Below are 25,517 nucleotides of genomic sequence, written 5' to 3' on the forward strand. Positions count from 1 at the left end.
GAGGCATCAAAAACCTTGGTTTCTAGGAGCGAGCTAAATTTTCTCCCTTAAGAGACTGAAGGAAGTTATCCGACTCCGGTTCCAGGAAAATCCAATCCGCAGTTTTTCCCTCGCTTTGGCTCTTCCAGGTCTCACTACTCGCGCCGGGGAGACGCGGTCCGGCCTACGCTAGGCCGGCAAGAGTCTACGAGGTCCCAGGAGGGCGGGGCCGAGCCCCAGCCGTCGGGGCCCGGGCCAGGAGTCTTGGTGCGGGCGGACTCGGCGCGTGCCGTGGGACCACAACTCCCGGCACGCACCGCGGACTGCGCCGAACACGGTTGGCTAGGAGATCCAGCCCTACTGTCCCCACCGGCCAATGGGACGGAGGAAAGAGGTCTGACCCGGATTCTCGGAGGCCAATGGCAATACAGAGGAGGCGGGTGCTTCCTTACCACTCACCTTGCGCTCAGAGAAGCCACATTTAAAAGGTCGTGCCGGGCCGGGCTTTCGCAGGCAGTGGGACCAGAGCCTGGAGGCGCGGTGGTGTCCCAGGAAAGCGGCTTTGGGGGCATCCGGGTCCCCTCGAGGCGGGCTCCGGACGTCGCCGTGGGCGGGGCCGAGGGCGGGGCCTGGCCTCGTTGTGGAGCGGCTCGTAATCCATCATGGCGGCCGCGGGATTTGGTGTCTGTGCCTGAGCAGCGCTGGAGCCGGAGCCGGTTCCCGGGTCCTGCGGCTGAGGAGCCCCTCCGCTGTCCACGGCCCCTACCGGCGGGGGGCGGCTGGGTCCCTCGGCGGAGTTCGGGAGATGTGACTGCCTGAGGGCGGTGGTGGTGTCAGCGTCCGAGGCCGGGGGAGGGGGTGTCTCGGGCAGAGACCCCCGGGCTTGGGGCAGCTGAGGCGGCCGGGCCTCCTCTACACGGGGCCCGCCTTCCGCTGTCTGGGCCGCGAGAGTCCTTCGTCCCTTACAGCCCCGCCCCGGCTTTGGGACACTGGGGGTGGTCTTTTTCCCCCAGCTTGGGACACCCCGTTTTCTGAGGCGTGGAAGAGCGTCGCCCCAGAGTAAGCTGACCGTGCCGCGCCCCGGCAGCTTCCCTCAGCCCCGAGCCGCCCCTTATTCCGGATCCCGGCCCCAACTTTGGCCACGGAGCCTCCCATTCAAATCCCTGCCCTGCTGTCAAGGGGTCTCCCCTTCCCCCAAGGTGGCTCCCGCGAGCCTCTAATGCCCTGACTTCTTCCAATGTCACCTCCGGCCCCCTTAGTCTCAGCTCAGCCAAAAACTTTAATGCAAAGGAAAAGTCTGGATTGGTTCCACAGGCCTTTTAAAAAGCGGACTTAAAAGTTGCTGGCAATGCATTCCTTTTCGTCAGAGTCGAGGGCAAACTCGCCGAAATCTGGGTGACCCGTGTCCTTTTCCGGAGAGCAGAGCAGAGAAGCGAGAGCGGCCACTAGTTCGGCAGGAAATTTGTTGGAAGATGAAGAAGCTAAGATAGGGGGTTGGTGACTTCCACAGGAAAAGTTCTGGAGGAGTAGCCAAAGACCATCAGCGTTTCCTTTATGTGTGAGAATTGAAATGACTAGCATTATTGACCCTTTTCGGCATCCCCTGTGAATATTTCTGTTTAGGTTTTTCTTCTTGAAAAGAAATTGTTATTCAGCCCGTTTAAAAAAAAATCAAGAAACTTTTGGGTAACATTGCAATTACATAAAATTGATAACTGCGAAAATAATTGGAACTCCTGCTTCCAAGTGTCAACCTAAAGAAAGTGCTTCCTTTTGTTATGGAAGATGTCTTTCTGTGATTGACTTCAATTGCTGACTTGTGGAGATGCAGCGAATGTGAAATCCCACGTATATGCCATTTCCCTCTGCGCTCGCTGACCGTTCTGGAAGATCTTGAACCCTCTTCTGGAAAGGGGTACCTATTATTACTTTATGGGGCAGCAGCCTGGAAAAGTTCTTGGGGACCAAAGAAGGCCAAGCTTGCCTGCCCTGCATTTTATCAAAGGAGCAGGGAGGAAGGAATCATCGAGGCATGGGGGTCCACACTGCAATGTTTTTGTGGAACATGGTGAGTGCTTTTCAAAATTTCTGCTCATGGTTTTCCTCATGCATTCATCTTAGGCCTTCAAGGAACTTTGAACAACAGTACTTGCGACAGTTCCTTCCAATTCCACTTAATAAATTTGTTACTATAGTTATCTCTTAGTTTCTGGTGGAACTTTCTTTGTATAAGAAAAAGTTACTTCGTGACTTCGGCTTTATTCAAAATCTATTTGAGTTGCTTATTTCTTGCCTGATTCCTCTGCTAATTCACTGTTGACCTTGGACAAGCCATTTTACTGTTCCAGGGCTTCAGTTTCCTGAGGGGCTGGACTTCAGTGGTTTCTTAGGATCCCTGGTTCTATGATTCTGCTCTAACCGAAGTCATGGGCTCTTCTGACAAGCATGGATTCTTTACTGCTTTGTCTGCAGAGAGCTTTTATCATATTCTCAAAGTGGTTTGTGTTCCTGAGAAAGTTAAGAATCATAGATACTGGTTGACGCTAATATCCTTGACCTTTTCCATCATAAGTAGGACTTGAAAATACCCACTTTGGAGCCATGTGGGAAAAATCAAGTGGGGAAGCAGCATTCCTTGTGAATTTTAGATACACAACTTCTGTCTTACCTTCCATAAGGAGTAATCTCTTCCTCGTTGATGAAGCTTTCATCCTCTCTTCTCCCTGTTTAGAATGATATTTGGGCCAATAAAGGTTGGCTGTGACATTTTTATGAACACATTTGGCATTTGAGTGCTGCCAGTACATTTTATGTTGTTCATGTCCAGTAATTCCGTGCGAAGTTAAAGCTAAGGGTCGGCTTACACTGATGGCTATAACCAATTAATTAGGGTTACTGTTTGTATTGTTGCAGCCTGACATTTTTCGGATTGTGTCCTTTACATTAAAAAATCAATTGAGCCCGCCTATCCTATAAGCAAACGTATGAAGTGTGCCAGTGGCTTATACTTTGAAATTCATTCAGAAATACCTCAACATTGGGTGACTGCAATCAACAAAGGCTTCTGTTGGATGAACTTGCATTTGACAGTTGAAGTTTTACTTTCTTACAGGAAAATATTCACTTCATCTAAATAAATCCGGGTGCTTGGATTTTACTTTGCCTTGAAACAGTTCTATTTTAGCTTTGTTTTTAGGCAGGCAAATATGGTAATGTCTTGTTATGATGTTTCCCAAATTCGGGATTTAAAAAGTGAATTATTTACATTTTAACTAGTGATGATCATGCACCTTACATAGTGAAAATTGGTACAGACTTTTTGGAGAGCTTTGGCAGAACTTATCAGAATTTGAAATGTACGTGCCAATGACCCAGTAATCCCATTCTGGGAAGCTAGTAGAGAAAGCAGTGTAGTTCCCTGCGTGTCCCTGATACCCCTTCAGGGGTTGAGAGGCTAAAACTATTTTCATGTTAATAGAGTACCAAGATCTTGTCTCTTTTGCTGTGTTGACATTTGCAGTAATGGTACAAAAGTAAAAGTAAAGCAGGTGTCTTAGCATGAATCAGGGTTGTGGCACCTAGCTATACTTGTAGTCATTGCATTCTTCATGACGTGCACTCACAGTTAAAAAAATATGTATATATACACACACACACACATATCCACTTTTCACTGAAAAATGTCTTTTTTTTTTTTGAGTCAGAGTCTCTCTGTGTCACCCAGGCTGGGGTGCAGTGTCGCGATCTCGGCTCACTGTAACCTCTGCCTCCTGGGTTCAAGTGATTCTCCTGCCTCAGCCTCCCAAGTAGCTGGGACTACAGGCACGCATCACTGATGCCCGGCTAATTTTTGTATTTTTTAGTAGAGATGGTGTTTTTCGCCGTGTTGGCCAGGCTGGTCCTGAACTCTTGACCTCAGGTGATCCACCCACGTTGGCCTCCCAAAGTGCTGGGATTACAGGAGTGAGCCACCGCGCCTGGCTAGTTTTCACTGGAAAATACCTTGATGAAGCAGCAAAAATTATTAATTTTATTACATTTTGACCCTTGTGTGTGTTTTCTTAATATTCTGTGGGTTAAAAAGAGGGGTATGCATCAAGCACTTCTGTACAGTAAAGTATAATGATTATCTCCAGGAAAAGCACTTTGGTGATTGGGTTGCAAACTGAACTAGCCACTTTTTTCATGGACTGCCATTTTTACTTGAAACTATGACAAACTATGGTTATTCAAACTAAAAAGTGTATGAAGGAATCTTTCAAAGAAAACAACAAGTAGCATTTGTTGCCAATGATGAAATTTTAGCTTTCCAGTGAAAATTAGGATTTTGGAGAAATTTTTTTTTTTTTTTCTTCTTCGGGATAGAGTTTCGCTCTTGTTGCCCGGGCTGGAGTGCAGTGGTGCAATCTCGGCTCACTCAACCTCTGCCTCCCGAGTTCAAGCGATTCTCCTGTCTCAGCCTCTCAAGTAGCTGGGATTACAGGTGTGCACCACCACGCCTGGCTAATGGAGAATTTTTATCTGCCTCTGTGATATAGAGATTGGTGGTAATATTTACAGATGCCATATTTTAATGTCTTATAATGAAATGTATTATTTGGAAGATCTACGTAAATCAGTAAATCAATATTTTCTGTTTTGTTTGTTTTAGAGACAGAGTCTTGCTATGTTGTCTAGGCTGGAGTGTAGTGGTGTGATCTTGGCTCACTACAACCTCCGCCTCCCAGGTTTAAGCAATTCTCGTGCCTCAGCCTCCTGAGTAGCTGGGATTACAGGCATGCACCACCACAAGTGAGTAATTTTTGTATTTTTAGTAGAGATGGAGGTTCACCATGTTAGCCAGGTTGGTCTTGAACTCCTGACTTCAAATGATCTGGCCACCTCAGCCTCCGAAAATGCTGGGATTACAGGTGTGAGCCACCGTGCCCAGCCAAACCATTGTTTTCTAAATGATCAATGCATGATATAAAATCATGCACAGGTTAAAGATCCATTCAAAGTGCAAAATGGAGGCCAGGTGCTGTGGCTCATGCCTGTAATCCCAGCACTTTGGGAAGCCAAGGCAGGTGGGTCACCTGAGGTCAGGAGTTCGAAACCAGCTGTGCAATTTAGTGAGATCTTACCTCTACAGAAATTTAAAAAATTAGCCAAGCTCCCACTGGAGCCAAAGAGTCGAGGCTGTGGTGAGCCATAAACACAGCACTACATTCCAATTTGGGCAATAGAGGGAGACCCTGTCTCTGGGGGGGAAAAAAAAGAATACAGTTCATTGGTAGGGTTTCTTAAAGGCAGCCAGCCTTTAAGAAATTCCTGGCTAGGCCGGGCACAGCGGCCCACGCCTGTAATCCCAGCACTTTGGGAGGCCGAAGTGGGCAGATCACCTGAGGTCGGGAGTTCAGGACCAGCCTGACTAACATGGAGAAATCCCGTCTCTACTAAAAATAACAAAATTAGCTGGGCGTGGTGGCACATGCCTCTAATCCCAGCTACTCAGGAGGCTGAGGCAGGAGAATTGCTTGAACCCTGGAGGCGGCGGTTGCATTGAGCTGAGATCGCACCATTGCACTCCAGCCTGGGCAACAAGAGTGAAACTCTGTCTCAAAAAAAAAAAAAAAAAAAGTAGGAATTCTTGGCTGGGCGTGGTGGCTCACGCCTATAATCCCAGCACTTTGGGAGGATGAGGCAGGCGGATCACTTGAGGTCAGTAGTTCGAAACTGGCCTGGCCAACGTGGTGAAACCCCGTCTCTACTAAAAATACAAAAATTAGACGGGCATGGTGGCATGCACCTGTAATCTCAGCTACTCAGGAGGCTGAGGCAGGAGAATATCTTGAGCCCAGGGGGCAGAGGTTGCAGTGACCTGAGATCGCACCACTGCACTTCAGCCTGGATGACAGAACGAGACTGTCTCAAAAAAAAAAAGAAACTACCATTTACCAGTTTTGATGTAGCATCAAAGAACAATATCTACGGTTATCTAAAAAGTCTGTTTTGGGGGGAGAAAACAGTTATTTTCCAGTAATAAAAATTTGTTTTTAAATGAATAATTATTTTTTTAAATTTCAGTATTCATTTCTAATATGGTAACTATTGATGAGATAACCTACACAAACTAAGCCTCTTAGGGGCCTCCAGTTATTTTTCAAGAGTGTGACAAGGGCCTGAGATTAAAAAGTTTTGAGGCCAGGCACTGTGGCTTATGCCTGTAATTTCACACTTTGGGAGGCCGAAGGCAGGTGGATTGCTTGAGCCCAGGAGTTCAAGATCAGCCTGGGCAACATAAGAAGACCCTGTCTCCACAACAAGAACAAAAAAAATTAGCCAGGCGTGTTATCACACCTGTGTTCCCAGCTACTTGAGTGGGTGAGGTGGGAGGGTCACTTGAGCTCGGGAGGCCAATGCTGCAGTGAGCCAGGATCACGCCACTGCACTCCAGCCTGGGTAACAGAGCAAGACCCCATCTCAAAACAAAGTTTGAGAACTGTTGCTATGGAAGGTCTATCAAGAAGGCACATAGGGATGTTTGTTGCTGAAGTACTAACACTGAATGATGTCTGTGTTGTGGTGAGTAGAAAAAAAGCAATTTGAAAATCATTATGGTATGGCCCCATTTTTGTAAAACAAAAATATCTGTTTATTTGTGTATGTCCAGGAAAAAAAGTATGGAAGGATTTTAGACCGAAATTTTTATCTTTAGGGACTTGAGCTTTAGGTGGAATAGGAAAAAACTTTCTCTTTTTGGTTTGTGTGATGTTCCAAGTGTCTTTTTACAACAAACTTGGGTTATCTTGTAATACAAAAAATACGAAGATTTAAAAAACTGAGGCCAGGCATGGTAGCTCATGCATGTAATCCCAGCACTTTGGGAGGCTGACACGTGTGGATCACCTTAGGTCAGGAGTTTGAGACCAGCTTGACCAACAAGGTGAAACCCCGTCTCTACTAAAAATATAAAAATTAGCTGGGCGTGGTGGCAGGTGCCTGTAGTCCCAGCTACTTGGGAGGCTGAGACAGGAGAATTGCTTAAACCTGGGAGGTGGAGGTTGCAATGAGCTGAGATCACGCCACTGCACTCCCAGCCTGGGCGACGGAGTGAGACTCCATCTCAAAATAAATAAATAAATAAAAATAAAAACTGAATTGATGACAGCCAAACCTGTCACTTTTTTCAAATCCCTTTTTATGAAAGAATTTGCTTAAGTTGTGTCTGAAGACAAACCAATTTCTTTGGACCCTGGGTATTCTTTTTCTGAGGGAATACCATGTTATTTTGTGTTAGAGATTGTTTGCGATCTTTCATAGGCTGATCTTGCTAGAGTTGGTTAATATCCATGTAGGTTAGATTGAAAAACTTGAATTCAGAAATGTACGGTGTTAGATCAGACATGGATCTGGAAGCCAAGAGTAGTACTGGTTGTTGTTGTTGATGGTGAATCTGAAAGAGTGGGCAGATGGCAACTTTTTGCCAGAATCATTCAGGGTCAAAGGGCTAGTCATATTTACAAGGGAAAAAAGGAAACTGTGTTATTAAATATTTCATGCACCATATGTTCCTTTCAAATTTCAGTGGCTTGACTAAGAAAATTCACTTTTGGGAGAGTTGGTACAACAATTGAAAGCATTTAGTAGTCAATTTTTTCCTTAGTGTTTCCTTCTTTCTTCAACAAACATTTATTTTATTGAACACAGACTATGACAGGTAGTGTTCTAGTCACTGATGATATATTTGTAAACAAAACAATCCCTGCCCTCCTAGAACTTACATTCTAGTGGGAGGAGACACAACATAAATAAGCTAAGTAAATAAAATACAGATATGTTAGTGATATGTGCTGAGGAGAAGAATAACATAGAGAAGGGGACAGGGAATGGGGTAGGAGGTGTGATTTTAGTTAAGGTGGCTAGAGAGGCCTGACTGAGAGGGCGGCATTTGATTAAAGACCTGAAGGAGGAAGACGAGCAGCAGGCCCTGTTGAAATATGTGAAAGCATTTCAGGCCGAGGGAACCAGGATGGAGAGACCTGAGGCAGAGCTTGCTAGTTTCAAGGAGCAGCCTAGAGGCCACTGCGCCGGAGCAGAGAGCAAAAGGAGAGATGCAGGAGGTAAAATGGAGGGTGGGAAGAGAATGGCTGAAGGAGAGGGTGGCCTCATTGGCCATTTCAAGGATTTTGACTTTGGTTCATATGATGTGGGAAGGCTTTGGAGAATTTTCCAAGGGGACTATGCTATCTGATGTATGTTTTAGTATTAAATAGAATCTCTCCGGCTGCTGAGATCTGAAGGAGGACAAGGAGCAGGGATTCCATGGGGGCATTGATTGCACGGAGCCAGATAAGAGTGATGATGCTTGGACCAAAGTGGTGGCACTGGGTGGAGGGTCAGAACCGACAAGATTTGCTCTCAGAATAGATGTGGGATATGGGTGTGTGAGAGGGGCCAAGTGTGACTCAGGTTTTTGAACTGAATAACTGGAAGAATAGAGTTGCCTTTTATTGAAATGGAGGTGGAGGCTGCAGTGGTAAGCTGTGATTGTGCCACTGCACTCCAGCCTGGGCAACAGAGCAAGACCGTCTCAAAAAAAAAATTATTTACTATCAGTTAAAACTACTTTATGGTTCTCAAAACTTTATTTAAAATAATAGAAACTTGATAAATCAACACTGTAGGCTGGGTGCTGTGGCTCATGCCTGTAATCCCAGCACTTTAGGAGGCCAAGGTGGGCGGATCACTTGAGGTCAGGAGTTTGAGACCACCCTGGCCAACATGGTGAAACCTCATCTCTACTAATAATACCTATAGTCCCACCTACATGGGAGGCTGAGGCAAAGGGATCATGTGAACCTGGGAAGCGGAGGTTGCAGTGAGCCAAGATCATGCCACCGCACTCCAGCCTGGGCGACAGAGCGAGACTCTGTCTCAACAAAACAAAACACTGTAATTCTCATTAGTCTTAAAATTATACTAAGGCCAGGTGTGGTGGCTCATGCCTGTAATCCCAGCGCTTTGGGAGGCCAAAGCAAATGGATCACTTGAGCCCAGGAATTCAAGACCAGCCCGGGCAACATGGTGAAACCCCATCTCTACTAACAGTACAAAAAATTAGCTGGGCGTGGTGGTACGCGCCTGTAATCCCAGCTACTCAAGAGGCTAAAGTAGCAGAATCACCTGAGCCTGAGAGGCCAAGGCTGCAGTGAGCCATGATGGCGCCACTGCACTCCAGTCTGGGTGACAGAGTGAGACCCTGTCTCAAAAAAAAAAAAAAAAAAAAAAAAATTATACTAAGTATCTGTATACATTAGAAGGTGGGAGGAAGTGCAATTATTAGATCCTATAGGCATTAAAGTTAAATTTGTCAGTTTTTGTTTTTTTTTTTTTTTTTGAGACAGAGTCTTGCTCTGTTGCCTAGACTGGAGTGCAGTGGCACGATCTCAACTCATTACAACCTCCACCTCCCAAGTTCAAGCGATTCTCCTTCCTGCCTCAGCCTAATATTTTGTATTTTTAGTAGAGATGGGGTTTCACCCTGCTAGCCAGGATGGTTTTGATCTCATGACCTCGTGATCCACCTGGCTCGAACTCCCAAAGTGCTGGGATTTCAGGCGTGAGCCACCACGCGCAGCCATCAGATTCTCAAAGAGGTTATTTGGACAGGCCAGGCGTGGTGGCTCATGCCTGTAATCCCAGCACTTTGGGAAGCTGAGGCAGGCAGATCACCTGAGGTCAGGAGTTCGAGACCAGCCTGACCAACATGGTGAAACCCCATCTCTACTAAAAATACAAAAATTAGCAGGGCGTGGTGGCATGTGCCTGTAATCCCAGCTACTCAGGAGGCTGAGGCAGGAGAATCACTTGAACCTGGGAGGTGGAGGTTGCAGTGGGCCAAGATCACACCACTGCACTCCAACCTGGGCAACAGAGCGAGACTCCACCTCCAAAAAAAAAAAAAAAAGATTATTTGGAAAGATTATATTCGTCTACTTAATGCTAGGGATTGGATTGTGGTACATGGACTGTGAAAATGCAAAATTGGAGGTATGTACTTTGTTTTATTTTAGAGACGGGGTCTTGGTTTGTCACCCAGGCTGGAGTGTAGTGGCACAGTCATAGCTCACTGCAGCCTTGAACTCCTGGGCTCCAGTGATCCTCCTGCCTTGGCCTCCCAAAGCAATGGGATCACACATGTGAGCCACTGCGCCTGGCCATGTGTGTACATTTTTAATAGGCACTCGGTTGTTTCCAATAGTCTAATACATTTTGTATGGCCTTCTTATTTTTCATGAAACCTTACTACCCATTTTAAGAAATTTGTAATATACAAGAAAACAGAAGTTTCAGTTGCGGGGTAAGTAAAGAAAGATGATCAAAGATGATTTGACCAAAAGAGTTTTACTTCATTTAAACAAAGCATGTTGTCAAAGAAAATAGAAGTGGGAAAAAATGTGAAATCATTTTGTATCAGTTAAGGACATAACCGTGCTTGTGCTTCAGATCTCCAAGTGTGAACACACTGATGTGGTGTGAAGTGTGTTGCAAATAGATGCATTTTTTGAGTAGGAGGGAGAGGGATGTGTTAACATGATTTAGCTGGGAATTAAACCCATAGGAATGTGTCAGGCATATTTTCTGTGACTAGGGGGTAAAGATTAAAATGACTACTTATGATGGGCTTCAGTAAGAGGAGGTCTCCCGAAGGCCTTCTCTGCCCTGTGCCTCTGCAGTTCCCTGACTCCTTGCTGTGTTCGTCCCTGCCTTTTTGGTGGTTGTGCCCCTGATGTCACTCCCCTGTGTGTTCAGATCCTACCTGCTGGCCAGGTGCAGTGGCTCACACCTGTAATCCCAGCACTTTGGGAACCCAAGGTAGGACAATCCTCTGAGACCAGGAGTTTGAGAGAGCGGCCTGGGCAACATAGCAACACCCTATTAGTACTAGAAATAAAAAAGTTAGCTAGGCATAATAATGTCATGCACTTGTCTAGCTACTTGAGAGGCTGAGGCAGAAGGATCACTTGAGTCCAGGAGTTTGAGGCTGCAGCAAACTGTGATCATATCATTGTACTCCAGCCTGTGTGATAAAGCAAGACCCTATCCCTTAAAAGTAAAAAACAAACAAACAAACAAAAAACCTACTTAACCTTTCAACACTCTCTTGCAGTCCCCCCTCCCTTCTGAAACCATGTTTTACATCTCTGGTCCTCATTAAATTTTCTGTAACTTCTGCCCTTGTAACTCTTCTGCAACACAAATGAATACATAATCATATACCGCCTAGTAGTATTTCCTAATTGTTTTATGTGAGTTTCATGGAAGAGAGTGTTGAAATGTAGGTAGGTTTGTTTTTTATTTTTCAACTTTTTTTTTAACTTTTTTTTTTTTTTTGAGATGGAGTCTCGCTCTGTCACCCAGGCTGGAGTGCAGTGGCATGATCTCGGCTCACTGCCAGTTCCGCCTCCTGGGTTCACGCCATTCTCCTGCCTCAGCCTCCCAAGTAGCTGAGACTACAGGCACCCGCCACCACACCCGGCTAATTTTTGTATTTTTAGTAGAGACCAGGTTTCACCGTGTTAGCCAGTATGGTCTCGATCTCCTGACCTTGTGATCCGCCTGCCTCGGCCTCCGAAAGTGCTGGGATTACAGGCATGAGCCACCACGCCTGGCCTTTTAAAAAATTTTTAAGAGATAAGGTCTTGCTTTGTCGCCCAGGCTGGAGTACAATGATATGATCACTGTTCACTGCAGCCTGGAACTCCTCAAGTAAACTGTAAGGTTGTGAATGCAGGTTTCATCTCATTTTCTATTTCCCCAGCATAATGCTGAATACATAGGCTCTCCATAAAAAAAAATTCTTGATAAGAATGATATTAAATGGACTAAATGAGAAATTAAACTTTTTATTCATTTACAAGGAATGAGAGAAAGTTCTCAAATAGCTAACTTATTTTCTTGTGTATCCTAGGACTTTTTATCTGGTTCTGGGGTTTCTTTCCCAATGAATATACTTATATGTGTTTATTTTATTTATTTATTTTTGTATTTTTAAAAACTAGAACATTTATTGTGTGACTAATCTTTGAAATTCTTGGCTGGGCCCGGTGGCTTATGCCTGTAATCCCAGCACTTTAGGAGGCCAAGATGGGCGGATCACTTGAGCTCAGGAGTTTGAGACCAGCCTGGCCAACGTGGTGAAAACCCATCTCTACTTAAAAATTAGCCAGGCGTGGTGACACACACCTGTAATCCCAGCTACCTGGGATTGTGCCACTGCACTCCAGCCTGGGTGACAGAGCGAAACCCTGTCTTTAAAAAAAAAAAAAACAAATAAATTCTTGAGATGAACTGGATGCTGCAACAGCTGTCCTCTTGGGTTTAGTTGTTGTTCCTTTATGGAAATCCACGCCGCTTCATTCGGCCCGTCCCTGTGGCCTTTAGTCTTTTAGCCTTGGCACACCAGTCATACTTCCTCTTGGGCTTGGCGGGGTAGCCACATTTGCCACAGGTAGACTTTGGAAGGTGACAGGCCTTAGAGCCACAGTGACCGCACAACACGTGCATCGTATTGCGACGCTTTTCAAACGATAATATTCCCTTTGTCATCTGCCTTCTGTGTTTTTTTTTTATTGTGGTAAAATATACATAAAAGTTACCATTTTAACCTGTTTAGGTGTATGATTCAGTGGCATTAAGTATATTCACAGTGATGCAGTCATCACCACTATCCATTTTCAGAACTTTTTCATCATCCTAAGTAGAAACTCTGTAGCCATTAAAAAATAATATCCCATTTCCCTCTTTCCCCACCTCTTGGTAACCACTTTTATGCTTTTTCTCTCTATGAATTTGCTCATTCTAGGACTTCATATAACTATAATAATACAGTATTTGCCCTTTTGTGTCTGGCTTATTTCACTTAGTATTTTTGTTTGTTTGTTTGTTTTTGAGACAGTTTCGCTCTTGTTGCCCAAGCTGGAGTGCAATGGCGCGATCTCGGCTCACTGCAACCTCTGCCTCCCAGGTTCAAGCAATTCTTCTGCCTCACCCTCCCAAGTAGCTGGGATTACAGGCATGTGCCACCACGCCTGGCTAATTTTGTATTTTTAGTAGAGATGGGGTTTCTCCACATTGGTCAGGCTGGTCTTGAACTCCTGACTTCAGGTGATCCACCTGCCTAGGCCTCCCAAAGTGCGAGGATAACAGGCATGAGCCACCGTGCCTGGCCTCACTTAGCATGTTTTAAAGGTGCATCTGTTGTTACGTGTATTAGAATTTCCTTCTTTTTTTAAGGCTGAATAATATCCCATTGTGTGTGTGTGTGTGTATATATATATATATATATACACACACCAAATTTTGTCCGTCTGTTGGTGGAACTTGTGTATGGTGGTGGTTTTTTTTTTTTTTTTGAAACAGTCTCACTCTGTCTCCCAGACTGGAGTGCAGTGGTGTGATTGCCTGAGCCCAGGAGTTCAAACTTGCTAGAACCTTGACCTCCCGGGCTCAGGCAGTCCTCCCACCTCAGCCTCTCAAGTAGCTGGGACCACAGATGTGCACTACCACACCTGGCTAATTAAAAAAAAAAAAATTTATGGAGACAGAGTCTTGCTATGGTGTCTAAGCTGGTCTTGAACTCCTGGGCTCAGGTGATACTCCTGCATCAACTTCCCTAAGTGTTAAGATTACAGGATTGAACTCCCTTGCGTGACCTGATATTTTAATATTTTTTTTAAAAAGTGTAATATGCATACAGAAACGGGCACAAATTGTAAATGTACAGCTTGATGATCACAAATGAATACCTCCGTGTTCCACTATCTTGCTCAAGAAATAGAAAATTATGAGCACACCCCAGAAAGCCTTGTGCCCCCTTCCAGTTTCACTCCTGCCTTCCTCCTCCTCAGAGATAACTACTGTCTTACATTTTAGCACCATCGATTAGTTTCCCGTTTTTGTTTGTAATATTCCCTTGTTATCCTTTTAATGTCTATAGGGTCTGTGGTGATACGCTTTTTCCATTCCTCACATTGGTAATTTGTGTTTTTTCTCTCTGCTTCTCTCTCTCACACACCTTTTCAGTTAGTTTTGCTGAGGGTTTACCAATTTTATTAATCTTTTCAAAAAAAATTTGTTAACTTTCTCAATTGTTTTCCATTTTATTGATTTCTGCTCTTTATTTTCTTTCTTTTACTTAAAATTTTTTTTTTTTGTAGAGATGGGGTCTCGCTGTGTTGCCCAGGATGGTCTCAAACTCCTGGCTTCAAGCGATCCTCCTGCCTTGGCCTCCCAAAATGCTGGGATTATAGGCATGAGCCACTGCACCCAGCCTACTTTGGGTTTAATTTGTTCTTTTTTTCTAGCTTCCTAAAGTAGAAATTTAGATTGATTCCAAACCTTTCTTGTCCAACATAGGCATTTAAAGCTGTGTATTTCCTTCTAAACACTGTGTTAGCTCTATCACATAAGTTTATCACATAAGTTTTCATGTGTTATTATCAAAGTGTTTGATTTCCAAATATTTGGGAACTCTAGATATCTTGGTTTCTAATTTAATTTCATTGTGGTCAGAGAACATCTTCTGTAGAATTTCAGTCTTCTGACATTTACTGAGACTAATTTTATGGCCCAGCATATAATCTGTCTTAGTGAATGTTCCATTTGTACTTGAAAAAAGTATGTGTTGTTGCATGTAGTTTTCTATAAATCAAGTTGTTTCATGCTTTTGCTTAAACATCTTCTATATTCTTACTTTTTATTTTGTACTTATTTCATCTATAGCTTTGCTGAGGTTTTTTGTTTGTTTGTTTGTTTGTAGAGATAGGGTTTCACCATGTTACCCAGGCTGGTCTTGAACTCCTGAGCTCAAGCAATCTGCCCTCTTGGGCCTCCCAAAGTGCTGGGATTACAGGTGTGAGCCACTGTGCCTGGCGGTATCTCTCTTTTTTACTGAGAGAGTGATGCTGAAGATCAGCAGCTATAATGATATATTCGTTTATTTTTTTCCTTTAATTCTATCACTTCTTTTAGTCTAAAAAGCATTTATTCCTCCGGGCACGGTGGCACATGCCTGTAATCCCAGCAATTTGGGAGGCTGAGGTGGGTGGATCACAAGTTCAGGAGTTCAAGATCAGCCTGGCCAAGATGGTGAAACCCTGTCTCTTACTAAAAATACAAAAATTAGCTGGGATTGGTGGCAGCTGCCTATAGCTACTCGGGAGGCTGAGGCAGGATAATCACTTGAACCCGGGGTACGGAGGTTGCAGTGAGCCGAGATCGCGCCATAGCACTCCATCCTGGGCGACAGAGTGAGACACTGTCTCAAAAAAAAAAAAAAAGCATGTATTAGGAAACAGGAAAGACTGAACAAGAACAAGAGAACTAAGCATGTAACTCAAGAAGCCAGAGAACCAAAGTAATCCCACAGTACACAGAAGAGAATAATAAAAATAAAAACAAATTAAGAATGGAAGTAATCAATAAAATCAAAAGCTAACTTTGAAAAATATTATTGATCTAGGCACACTTCTGGTAAGACTAATGAAGAAAAAGAAAAGGTAGAATATTTAGAGAAGGAACAATATTTAGAATGAAAATATAACTATAAATACTCTCTCAGTTTTTGCTTCTTTTTTTGTTTGTTTGTTTTTTGGAGACAAGATCTCACTCTGTCACTCAGGCTGGAGTGCAGTGGCAATCATAGCGCACTGCAACCTCCGTCTCCCAGGCTCAAGCTGTTCTCCCACCTCAGCCTCCTGAGTAGCTGGGACTATGGGCATGCCACCACCATGTCCAATTGATTTTTTTTTTTTTTTTTTTGTAGAGACGGGGTTTCATCATGTTACCCAGGCTGGTCTTGAACTCCTGAGCTCAAGCAATCTGCCCTCCTAGGCCTCCCAAAGTGCTGGGATTACAGGTGTGAGCCACTGTGCCTGGCTGGTTTTTTTTTTCTCTTTTCTTTTCTTTTGAGGCAGAGTTTTGCTGTGTCGCCCAGGCTGGAGTGCAGTGGAGTGATCTCAGCTCACTACAAGCTCCACCTCCTGGGTTCATGCCATTCTCCTGCCTCAGCTTCCCGAGTAGCTGGGACTACAGGCGACTGCCACCACGCCCAGCTAATTTTTTTGTATTTTTTTTTTAGAAGAGATGGAGTTTCACCGTGTTAGCCAGGATGGTCTCGATCTCCTGACCTTGCGATCCACCCGCCTCAGCCTCCCAAAGTTCTGGGATTACAGGCATGAGCCACTGCACCCGGCCTGGTTTTTTTTTTTATAGTTTGTGTTTTTCTGCTGAGATTCACCATGTTTTCATTCATTAGGCCTATCTTTTCCTCTAAATCCTAGAAGGTATTTGTAATAAAGACCGTGCCTGCTCATTTAAATATCTGAGTCATCTTGGGGTCTGTTTTTATTGATTGCTTTTTCTGTACATTATGAGTCAGATTTTCCTGCATTTTTGCATGTTAAATAATTTTGATTGTATGCCAGACATGTGGGTGTTATATTGTAGGGATTCTCAATCTTGTTATCTTTCTTTAAAGAAGTTTTCATTTTGTTTTGACAAGTAGTTAGGTTACTGTAGTTACTTAAATTACTGTAAGTGACTGGTCGTTAAGTTAGTTTGACCCTGCCAGGTTTGGTTTTATGCTTTGTTAGTATGGCTTTATCCTTGGTCCAGACACCCGGCCCTTACAATGGAGGGTACTCTTTAGACTTAATGCTTGGCATTTTTGGGGTCAAAACAAAATAACAGAGATGCTCAGCAAAGTCTCTCCACCCTGGATGAACTGGTATTTGAATGTCTTCCAGCACTGTGAAACCTCTGTGTCTGTGCAGTTCTCAGCCTCACAGCCACTGCTGTCTGCTAAACTTCATAGAATCTGGAAGCCATGGACCCACAGGATGCCTCCCACCATCTTCTGCCTACCTCTGTGTTCTGTTACCCCACCTGTGCCCTCATCTTCTCTCAGATTTCTTGCCCTACAAATTCTACCTGCCTCAGCATCCTCAAATCCAAGTCTTTGCTTCCTCAGTTCACCGAGACGGCTGCTGTCAGTTTAGGTTTCATCTCCCTGCACTGTGTTTGGGAAGGTGCCCCAGGCAGGAAGTTGGAAGCAACATGCAACTTACCTTATGTTTTTCTCTTTCCTCAAGGGTCACAGCCTTGCCTTGCCTGTCGTCTAATGCCTGAAAACAGTCATCTCAAATATTTTATTCAGCCGTACAGTTGTTTAGGACAAAAGGATATCTAATACCACTTTTACTGCATTATGGACAGAAGCAGAAGTTCAATTCTGCATATTCTTTTTTTTTTTTTTTAAGATGGAGTCTCACTCTGTCGCCCAGGCTGGAGTGCAGTGGCGTAATCTTGGCTCACTGCAACCTCCACCTCCTGGGTTCAAGCGATTCTCCTGTTTCAGCCTCCTGTGTAGCTGGGACTACAGGCATGCACCATCACACCGGGCTATTTTTTTTTTTGTATTTTTAGTAGACAGGGTTTCATCATGTTGGCCAGACTGGTCTCGAACTCCTGACCTCAAGTGATCCACCTGCCTTGGCCCCCAAAGTGCTGGGATTACAGGCGTGAGCCACTGTGCCCGGCCAGACTTTTTTTTTTTTTTTTTTGAGATGGAATTTTGCTCTTGTTGCCCAGGCTGGAGTACAATGGCGCAATCTTGGCTGACCACAACCTCCGCCTCCTGGGTTCAAGTGATTCCCCTGCCTCAGCCTCCCGAGTAGCTGGGATTACGGACATGTGCCACCACACCCAGCTAATTTTGTGTTTTTAGTAGAGGCGGGGTTTCTCCATGTTGATCAGCTGGTCTTGAACTCCCAACCTTAGAGGATCCACCCACCTCGGCCTCCCAAAGTGCTGGGATTACAGGCGTGAGCCACCGCGCCTAGCCTCCGGCCAGACTTTTAAATACTAGCCTTGCAGGTAGTTGTGCAGTAGTATCTCCCAGCCTTAATTTGCCCTTCTTTGATGACTCATGAGGTTAAGCACCTTTTCATGTTTACTGGCCATTTGGAATATATGTGTACCTATGTATCTCTTGCCAGTTCACCTCTTTTGTCCATTTTTCTATTTATGTTTATTCCTCATTGATTTTTAGGAGTTATTTATATATTTTTCCCTTTTTTTTTCTTTGTTTGAGGCAGAGTCTCATTCTTTTGCCCAGGCTGGAGTCCAGTGGCACAGTCTCGGCTCACTCCAACCTTCACCTCCTGGGCTCAAGCAATCTTCCAACTTCATCCTCCTGAGTAGCTGGGACTATAGGTGTATGCCACCACTTCTGGTTAATTGTGGAATTTTTGTAGAGTTGGGGTTTTACCATGTGGCCCAGGCTGGTCTCAAACTCCTGAGCTCAAACCATCCACCCACCTCGGCCTTCCAAAGTGCTGGGATTACAGGTGTGAGCTACTGTACCTAGCCTGTGTACTCTCAATACAGGTCCTTCGTTGAGTGTATTTATTATGACTATCTTCTTACACTTTGTGGTTCACCTTTTCACTCTATTTATTTACATAATTATAGCCATTGTGCTTTTTCACTCTCTCTCTTTTTTTTTTTTTGAGACAGAGTCTTGCTCTGTCACTTAGGCTGGATTACAGTGGTGTGATCTCGGCTCACTGCAACCTCCGCCTCCCGGGTTCAAGAGATTTTCCTGCCTCAGTCCCCCGAGTAGCTGGGATTACAAGCGCCCACCACCACGCCCAGCTAGTTTTTGTATTTTTAATAGAGAAGGGGTTTCACCATGTTGGCCAGGCTGGTTTTGAACTCCTAACCTCAGGTGATCCGCCCACCTTGGCCTCCCAAAGTGCTGGGATTACAGACGTGAGCCACTGCACCTGGCTGCTTTTTCACTCTCTTAATGGTGTCTTTGATAAACCTTAATTTTGACTTAGTCTAATTTAATCTTTTATGGTTAGTACTTTTTTTGTGGTCTGTGTAAGAAATCTTTGTGTCTACCCTAAGGTCACAAAGAAGTTTCACTCCCTTACATCTCATGTTTATAGTTGGCCTGGAATTGTTTTTTCTGTGTAGGGGTGAAGGTTCATTTTTTCCCTCATATTGACCTAGCTGTTTAATTGAAAAGAACATCTGCTGCTGTGTAAATCAGGTATACACGTACATGTGGATCTGCCGGGGAACTCCTTACCGTTAATTTGTTTGTCTGTCCTTGCACCAGTATTACACTGTATTACTGTAGCTTTAAAATAAATCTTAATGCCTGGTAGAATAAGGCCTCCTGTTTTGTTCTTCAATATTGTCTTGGCTTGCTCCTTTGTATTTCCATATACATTTTAGAGTGGGTTTTATCAGCTTCCATACCCAAACAGAAATACCCTTAAGGATTTTCTTCTTTGATTGCACTAAATCTATAGGTTTCTTTGATCCTAGAAATGAATAATAGAATATAAAGAATTCTTATTGATGAAAGAAAGCTATTTCAGGAAACTTTTTTTTTTCTGTTAATGATAAAGGCTAAATGATTCCTGTCAATTGTTTCAAATTTTCAACTTTCAAACTACCTGCTACTTCTTTCCAATTCACCTTTCTCTATTCTTTTTTTTTTTTTTTCCAGCTGTATTTTTCTTTGACACTCAGTACTTGTCCCTTGATAGTGGAGACCATGTTTACACATTTTCATGGATCGAACAGTATTTTTTTTTTAACAGACTAGCTACTTAGTGAATACGCAGTTGAATCTACTTGTTTGGCAGGTTCAGGCATTGAACAAGTACTCAGTGCCTGTTCTGTGTCAGGTACTGTGTCAGTCTGGGGTAAGAGAGCCAGGAACAACATAGCCAACAAAAGGCTCTTTGTGTCTAATTTATATTCCTGAGGACCACCACTGCCATCTGCTTGGGAGAATGGTTATGGCTTGAATAAACAGTGTGGAGTGGGTCCAGGGAAACTGCTGAGGAAAGGGGACATTTACTCAACCTGATCTTCTTTGTTAAGCAATTGAGAGACCCCCTGGTTGAGCCAGCAGTACCCTTTATCTATAATAGCTTGCTTTTCATCTTTTTTATATCAGTGGCTGCTTGTGGCCTCTCACCAAATCTGGTGGACTAATTTTCTCTGTGTATTTAATTTTTCTCCTGGAAATGACTAACAACTGCTTCTGAAGTCCTCATTCCTTTCTCCAGGTTTCTGGTGCTGCCATAATTTGTTCTATCCACTTGGGATACTGCTGTAGTGGGAATATTGTCCCTGTTACCATCTTCAGGTTACAGACCTTTTCCCCAGCTTGTGGTAAAATCCCAGGGGTCTGGTGGATCCCACTCATTTTAGGATGTGTATGGGAAGCTAACATTACAGGCACAGTGTTTTTTTTTTTTTCACTGTGTCCATCTGTTCTTCAGAGGAGCAAAGGCTAGCATGACCTTTAAATCCTCCTTTAAGAGTACTGAATTTCTGCCAGGAGCGTGGCTTGTTCCTCAAGTGTCGCTAGGTTAATTGTTATTAGTGATGAGAGATGAAATTGCGAAATCTTAAAAAGTAGAGAATTCCTTCAGATTTCATTCTTGAGAGGTAGAAAACAGGAAATAGAATTGCTAAACAGAGAAGGGGAATGTTTTTAATAGAGATATTTGTGTGAGAATAAGAGGATGGGGCCGTAATCTGAGGATGCCTGTCTTGGTTGCTCTTTGGCTTAGTTGGATCTCGGGTTGGTTTACTTCCTGTACAAATTGTGAGTTACTAGGGACTGAATTTACAGTAATATCTAAACTGATTGGAACCTTCACTTGAACAGAATTTAGTTTTGGCATGTTCACTTTTAAGAGAAAGAAAGAAAGGCAGCCAACCCAGTATCAAGAGTTTAGTCAAAACAAACAACTCCCAGATTTGCCTTGGTAGTGAATAGATTTAGTATAAATGTTTGTACTTTCTACTTCTTCAGTATCATATAGTAATTTATTGTTTTATTGGTGATTTTGCAGCATCCTAGTTTGCAAAGAGTATCTCTTGTGGATGTGTAAAGTTAAAAAAAAATTTTTTTTCTTGTAGCGGGGTCTCAGTGCTGCTCAGGATGGTCTTGAATTCCTGGGCTCAGGTGATTCTCCTGCCTCCGCCTCCCAGGTAGCTGTGAGTACAGGCGTGCACCACTGCGCCTGGCTGTAAAGCACTTTTTTTTTTTTTTTTTTTTTTGGAGACAGTCTCGCTTGTCACCCAGGCTGGAGTGCAGTGGCGCAATCTCAGCTCACTGTAAGCTCCGCCACCCGGGTTCACACCATTCTCCTGCCTCAGCCTCCCGAGTAGCTGGCACTACAGGCGCCTGTCACCACGCCCGGCTAACTTTTTGTATTTTTAGTAGAGATGGGGTTTCACCATGTTAGCCAGGATGGTCTCGATCTCCTGACCTCATGATCCGCCCGCCTCAGCCTCCCAAAGTGCTGGGATTACAGGTGTGAGCCACCGCGCCCGGCCTGTAAAGCACTTTCTTCTACTTTTTTGTGAGGTCTATGGTATAGGTAGGATAGGCATTATTCCTTTCTTTCAGTAGGAAAACTCGTGCTTCGGGTAGTAGTGTTTTTAGGGTTACATTGCTGATTAGTTTTAGAGCTGTGGTTGAAATCAAGTGTCTCTTGATAGCTTGAGTGTTTTTCAGTTGGAAACATTACTTTTTGAAGATAGACTAATGCATTTTGAAAACATTTGCATCATTGAAATAGTGGGGTCTAGTTTTAGAATTTAATCAAATTTTTAATTTTTTCACAATTTCATGGTATGTTTTTAATACTCTATTGAATATTCTCTGTCACCCAGGCTGGAGTGCAGTGGTGCGATCCCAGCTCACTGCCAGCTCTGCCTCCTGGGTTCACGCCATTCTCCTGCCTCAGCCTCCCCAGTAGCTGGGACTACAGGCACCCGCCACCATGCCTGGCTAATTTTTTTTTGTATGTTTAGTAGAGACAGGGTTTCACCGTGTTAGCCAGGATGGTCTCGATCTCCTGACCTCATGATCCGCCTGCCTGGGCCTCCCAAAGTGCTGGGATTACAGGCGTGAGCCACCGTGCCCGGCCTGAATCTGAATCTTCTTTTTTTTTTTTTTTTGAGACAGGGTCTCACGCCATCACCCAGGCTGGAGTGCACTGGCACGATCTTGGCTCACTACAATCTCTGCCTCCCAGGTTCAAGCAATTCTGCCGCAGCCTCCCGAGTAGCTGGGATCACAGGCGTGTGCCACCAAGCCTGGCTAATTTTTGTATTTTTAGTAGAGACAGAGTTTAGCCATATTGGCTAGGTTGGTCTTGAATTCCTGGCCTCAAGTGATCTACCCGCCTCAGCCTCCCAAAGCGGTGCGATTACAAGTGTGAGCCACTGCGCCCAGCCTCTATTGAATGTTCTTACCCTTTGGTAGTTGAGTGTTTTGGAATGGCGGTGTGTAACAAACATACCTTATGTATGCTTTTATGATTTATAATTTTATGCTGTTATGAAATTTTATAATTATAAAATTATTTATAATTAAAAAAATTTATACATTGTCCTACAAGCTTTGTGGCAGTTTTAAGGTTTATTTTAAAATTAAATTGAACTTCTTTTGTTGTGTTTTTTTGAGATACGACCTTGCTCTGTTGCCTAGGCTGGAGTGCAGTGGCGTGATCTCGGCTTACTGCAACCTCCACCACCTGGGTTCAAGCAATTTTCCTGCCTCAACCTTTCGAGTAGCTAGGATTACAGGCACCTGCCACCACATCTGGCTAATTTTTGTATTTTTAGTAGAGATGGGGTTTCACCATGTTGGCCAGGCTGGTCTTGAACTCCTGACCTCAGGTGATCAGCCTGCCTCAGCCTCCCAAAGTGCTGGGAATACAGGTATGAGCCACTGTGCTCAGCCTAAATTGAACACTTTTGAATAGATAATACATTTTCTAATTTAAACTACAAAGCTACAGTACAAACGTGTATTTTCAGAAGCTTGCTTGCACCTCTGCCACTCTGTCCTTTTCCTTCTCCTACTCCTCTGGAAAGCATTTTGTGTGTGTGTGTGTGTGTTTTTTGTTTTGTTTTTTTTTTAATCCTTCCAGTGTTCTTTTTTGCGAATACAAGCAAATATATATTTATTACACAAAAGATAGCATACAGTATATACCGTTCTGTACCTTCTTTTTTGTTTTTCCCTTAATAGATCCTCAGGATCTCCCCATATTGGAATATGTATATCTTCCTTCTTTTTATGGCTGCATTGAATTCTACTATCTTGGAAGTATCATTGGTTTTCCAACGAGTTCCCTTTCTGGACTTTTGGAGTGTTTCCAGTCTTTAGCTATGATAAACAGTGCTTCAGGAATAACCTTATAGCTGTGGGAGAGATTCCTAAAAGTCAGGGCACTGGGTTTAAGGGTACATGCATTTGTCATTTCTGTTAGTAGATGGATTCTACTTAGTAGATAGCTACCATTTCGTGTATGTCTGTGTGTATATATATGTGTATGTGTATATGTGTGTGTATGCATGTGTGTGCATATATATATATATATAATATATATAATTTTTTTTTTTTTTTAAGACAGGGTCTGGCTCTGTTATACAGGCTGGAGTGCAAGTGGCATGACCTCGGCTCACTGCAGCTTCAGTCCTCAGGGCTCAAGTGATACTCCCGCCTCAGCCTCTCTAGTAGCTGAAACTATAAATGTATGCCACTATGCCTGGCTGTTTTTTGTATTTTTTGTAGAGATGGGGTTTTGCCATGTTGCCCAGGCTGGTCTTAAACTCCTGGGCTCAAGTGCCTCCTCGGCCTTCCAGAGTGCTGGGATTATAGGCATGAGCCACCACACCTGGCCTGTATTAATATAGAGTAATAGAGATCTATATTGGTAGATATTTCCACATTTTCTTCCATAGACATCATTCTAGTTTACAGTACCACCGCTGGTAATACAGAGGTTGCCTTCATCCCCAAAGCCTAGCTAAGAGAGTGTATTGTCAAGCTTTGGGACTTTTTCCAATCTGATATGTAAGAAATAGTATTTTAGTATGGTTTTAAATGGTAGCTCTCCTGTGAGTGAGGTTGAACATTGTTTTTTTTGTTTTGTTTTTTGAGATGGAGTTTCGCTCTTGTTGTCAAGGCTGGAGTGCAGTAGTGTGATCTCGGCCCCACCACAATCTCCGCCTCCTGGGTTCAAGCAATTCTTCTGCCTCAGCCTCCCAAGTAGCTGGGATTACAGGCATGTGCCACCACACCCGGATAATTTTGTATTTTTAGTAGAGACGGGGTTTCTCCTTGTTGGTCAGGCTGGTGTCAAATTCCCGACCTCAGGTGATCTGCCCACCTCGGCCTCCCAAAGTGCTGGGATTACAGGCAGGAGCCACTGTGCCCGGCCAGTTGAACGTTTTTAACATGTTTAGGGGAGGTATATACTTATCTTTCTGTGAACCATCTCATCAGGTTCTTTGTGTGGCAGATATTTAAATAGGAAACTATGTAGGGCCTAGTTGGTTGCCTGTATAGAATCCGGTACCCTGTCTATGCCCCTTAACTGCCCAAGCATGTCAAAAGGAACTGCCCTATTCCAAGCTCCAGAGGGCCTGCTGAGTAGGTGCTTTTCAGCCCTGCTTGTATATTAGAATCTCCTCAGGAGCTTGAAAAGACTGTTTCCAGGTCTACCCCCAGGGGTTAATTTAATTGGTCTGGGGAGAGGCCTGAGTATCAGTTTTTTTTGTTTCATTTTAGTGTTTTAGTAAGGAGAGACTTTATTGAAAAGGATTTTTGCAAGGAGGGGAAAAGGACTGTTGAAATAGGGAGGACACTCTGACCATAAGGAGGTGTGCAAGCATCTTCTTTTTCAAAAAAATGTTTTCAATTTTAAAATTAAAAAATTTATTTTATTTATTTATTTATTTTGAGATGAAGTCTCACTCTCTCTCCCAGGCTGGAGTGCAGTGGCGTCATCTCAACTCAGTGCAACCTCCACCTCCCGAGTTTAAGTGATTCTCCTGCCTCAGCCTCCCAAGTAGCTGGGACTACAGGTGTGCACTACCACACCCGGCTAATTTTTGTATCTTTTGTAGAGATGAGGGTTTCACCATGTTGGCCAGGCTCGTCTCGAACTGCTGACCTCAGATGATCCACCCGCCTTGGCCTCCCAAAGTGCTAGGATTACAGGTGTGAGCCACTGCACCCAGCCACCTGGACATGTTTAAAGAACCCAGTACCTCAGGTTTAAGGAGCTTTTGTGTTTGGTCCAGACTATGTTTCAAGGAAGCCACAAAGCAGAGTTTAAAGCCTGCTGAGCACCGAGCTGGTTCTTGGTGCTAACAGGGCTGAGACTAGTGAAAAAGTCATGTTGAGGCATCTGCTCAGTTCCAGTGTCTTCCTTGACATCTGCTTGTGCCTACTGTTTGCCCCCTTTGCCTGTGTGTTAAAACAGCCTCTGTCTCAGAACAGTGTCTTTTCTTTTCTTTTTTTTTTTTTTTGAGACTGTCTCACTCTGTTGTCTAGGCCAGAGTGCAGTGGCACAATCTCAGCTCACTGCAACCTCCACCTCCCAGGTTCAAGAGATTCTCCTGCCTCAGCCTACCAAGTAGCTGGGATTACAGATGTG

The 25,517-nt window shown here is 44.0% G+C and overlaps 2 protein-coding genes and 1 pseudogene across 2 annotated transcripts in view; 2 read left to right on the forward strand and 1 right to left on the reverse strand.

Moving 5' to 3' along the window:
• Positions 1–1,216: 1,216 nt before the first annotated feature.
• On the forward strand, positions 1,217–1,315 carry LOC129048029 (uncharacterized). Its single transcript, XM_055078509.1, has one exon. It carries the CDS (start codon positions 1,217–1,219, stop codon positions 1,313–1,315), a length of 99 nt encoding a protein of 32 aa, XP_054934484.1.
• A 596-nt stretch (positions 1,316–1,911) lies between these two features.
• ABL1 (ABL proto-oncogene 1, non-receptor tyrosine kinase) overlaps positions 1,912–25,517 on the forward strand; it is a 174,884-nt gene continuing 151,278 nt past the window's right edge. The window contains exon 1 of the mRNA XM_024252104.3: positions 1,912–2,047. Within this exon, the coding sequence (XP_024107872.2) occupies positions 1,912–2,047 (136 nt within the window). The remainder of the gene's footprint in view (positions 2,048–25,517) is intronic.
• LOC112134951 (large ribosomal subunit protein eL37-like) lies at positions 8,227–12,570 on the reverse strand (annotated as a pseudogene).

Source organism: Pongo abelii, chromosome 13, assembly GCF_028885655.2.
Source record: "Pongo abelii isolate AG06213 chromosome 13, NHGRI_mPonAbe1-v2.0_pri, whole genome shotgun sequence".
In the NCBI taxonomy this organism is placed as follows: Eukaryota; Metazoa; Chordata; class Mammalia; order Primates; family Hominidae; genus Pongo; species Pongo abelii.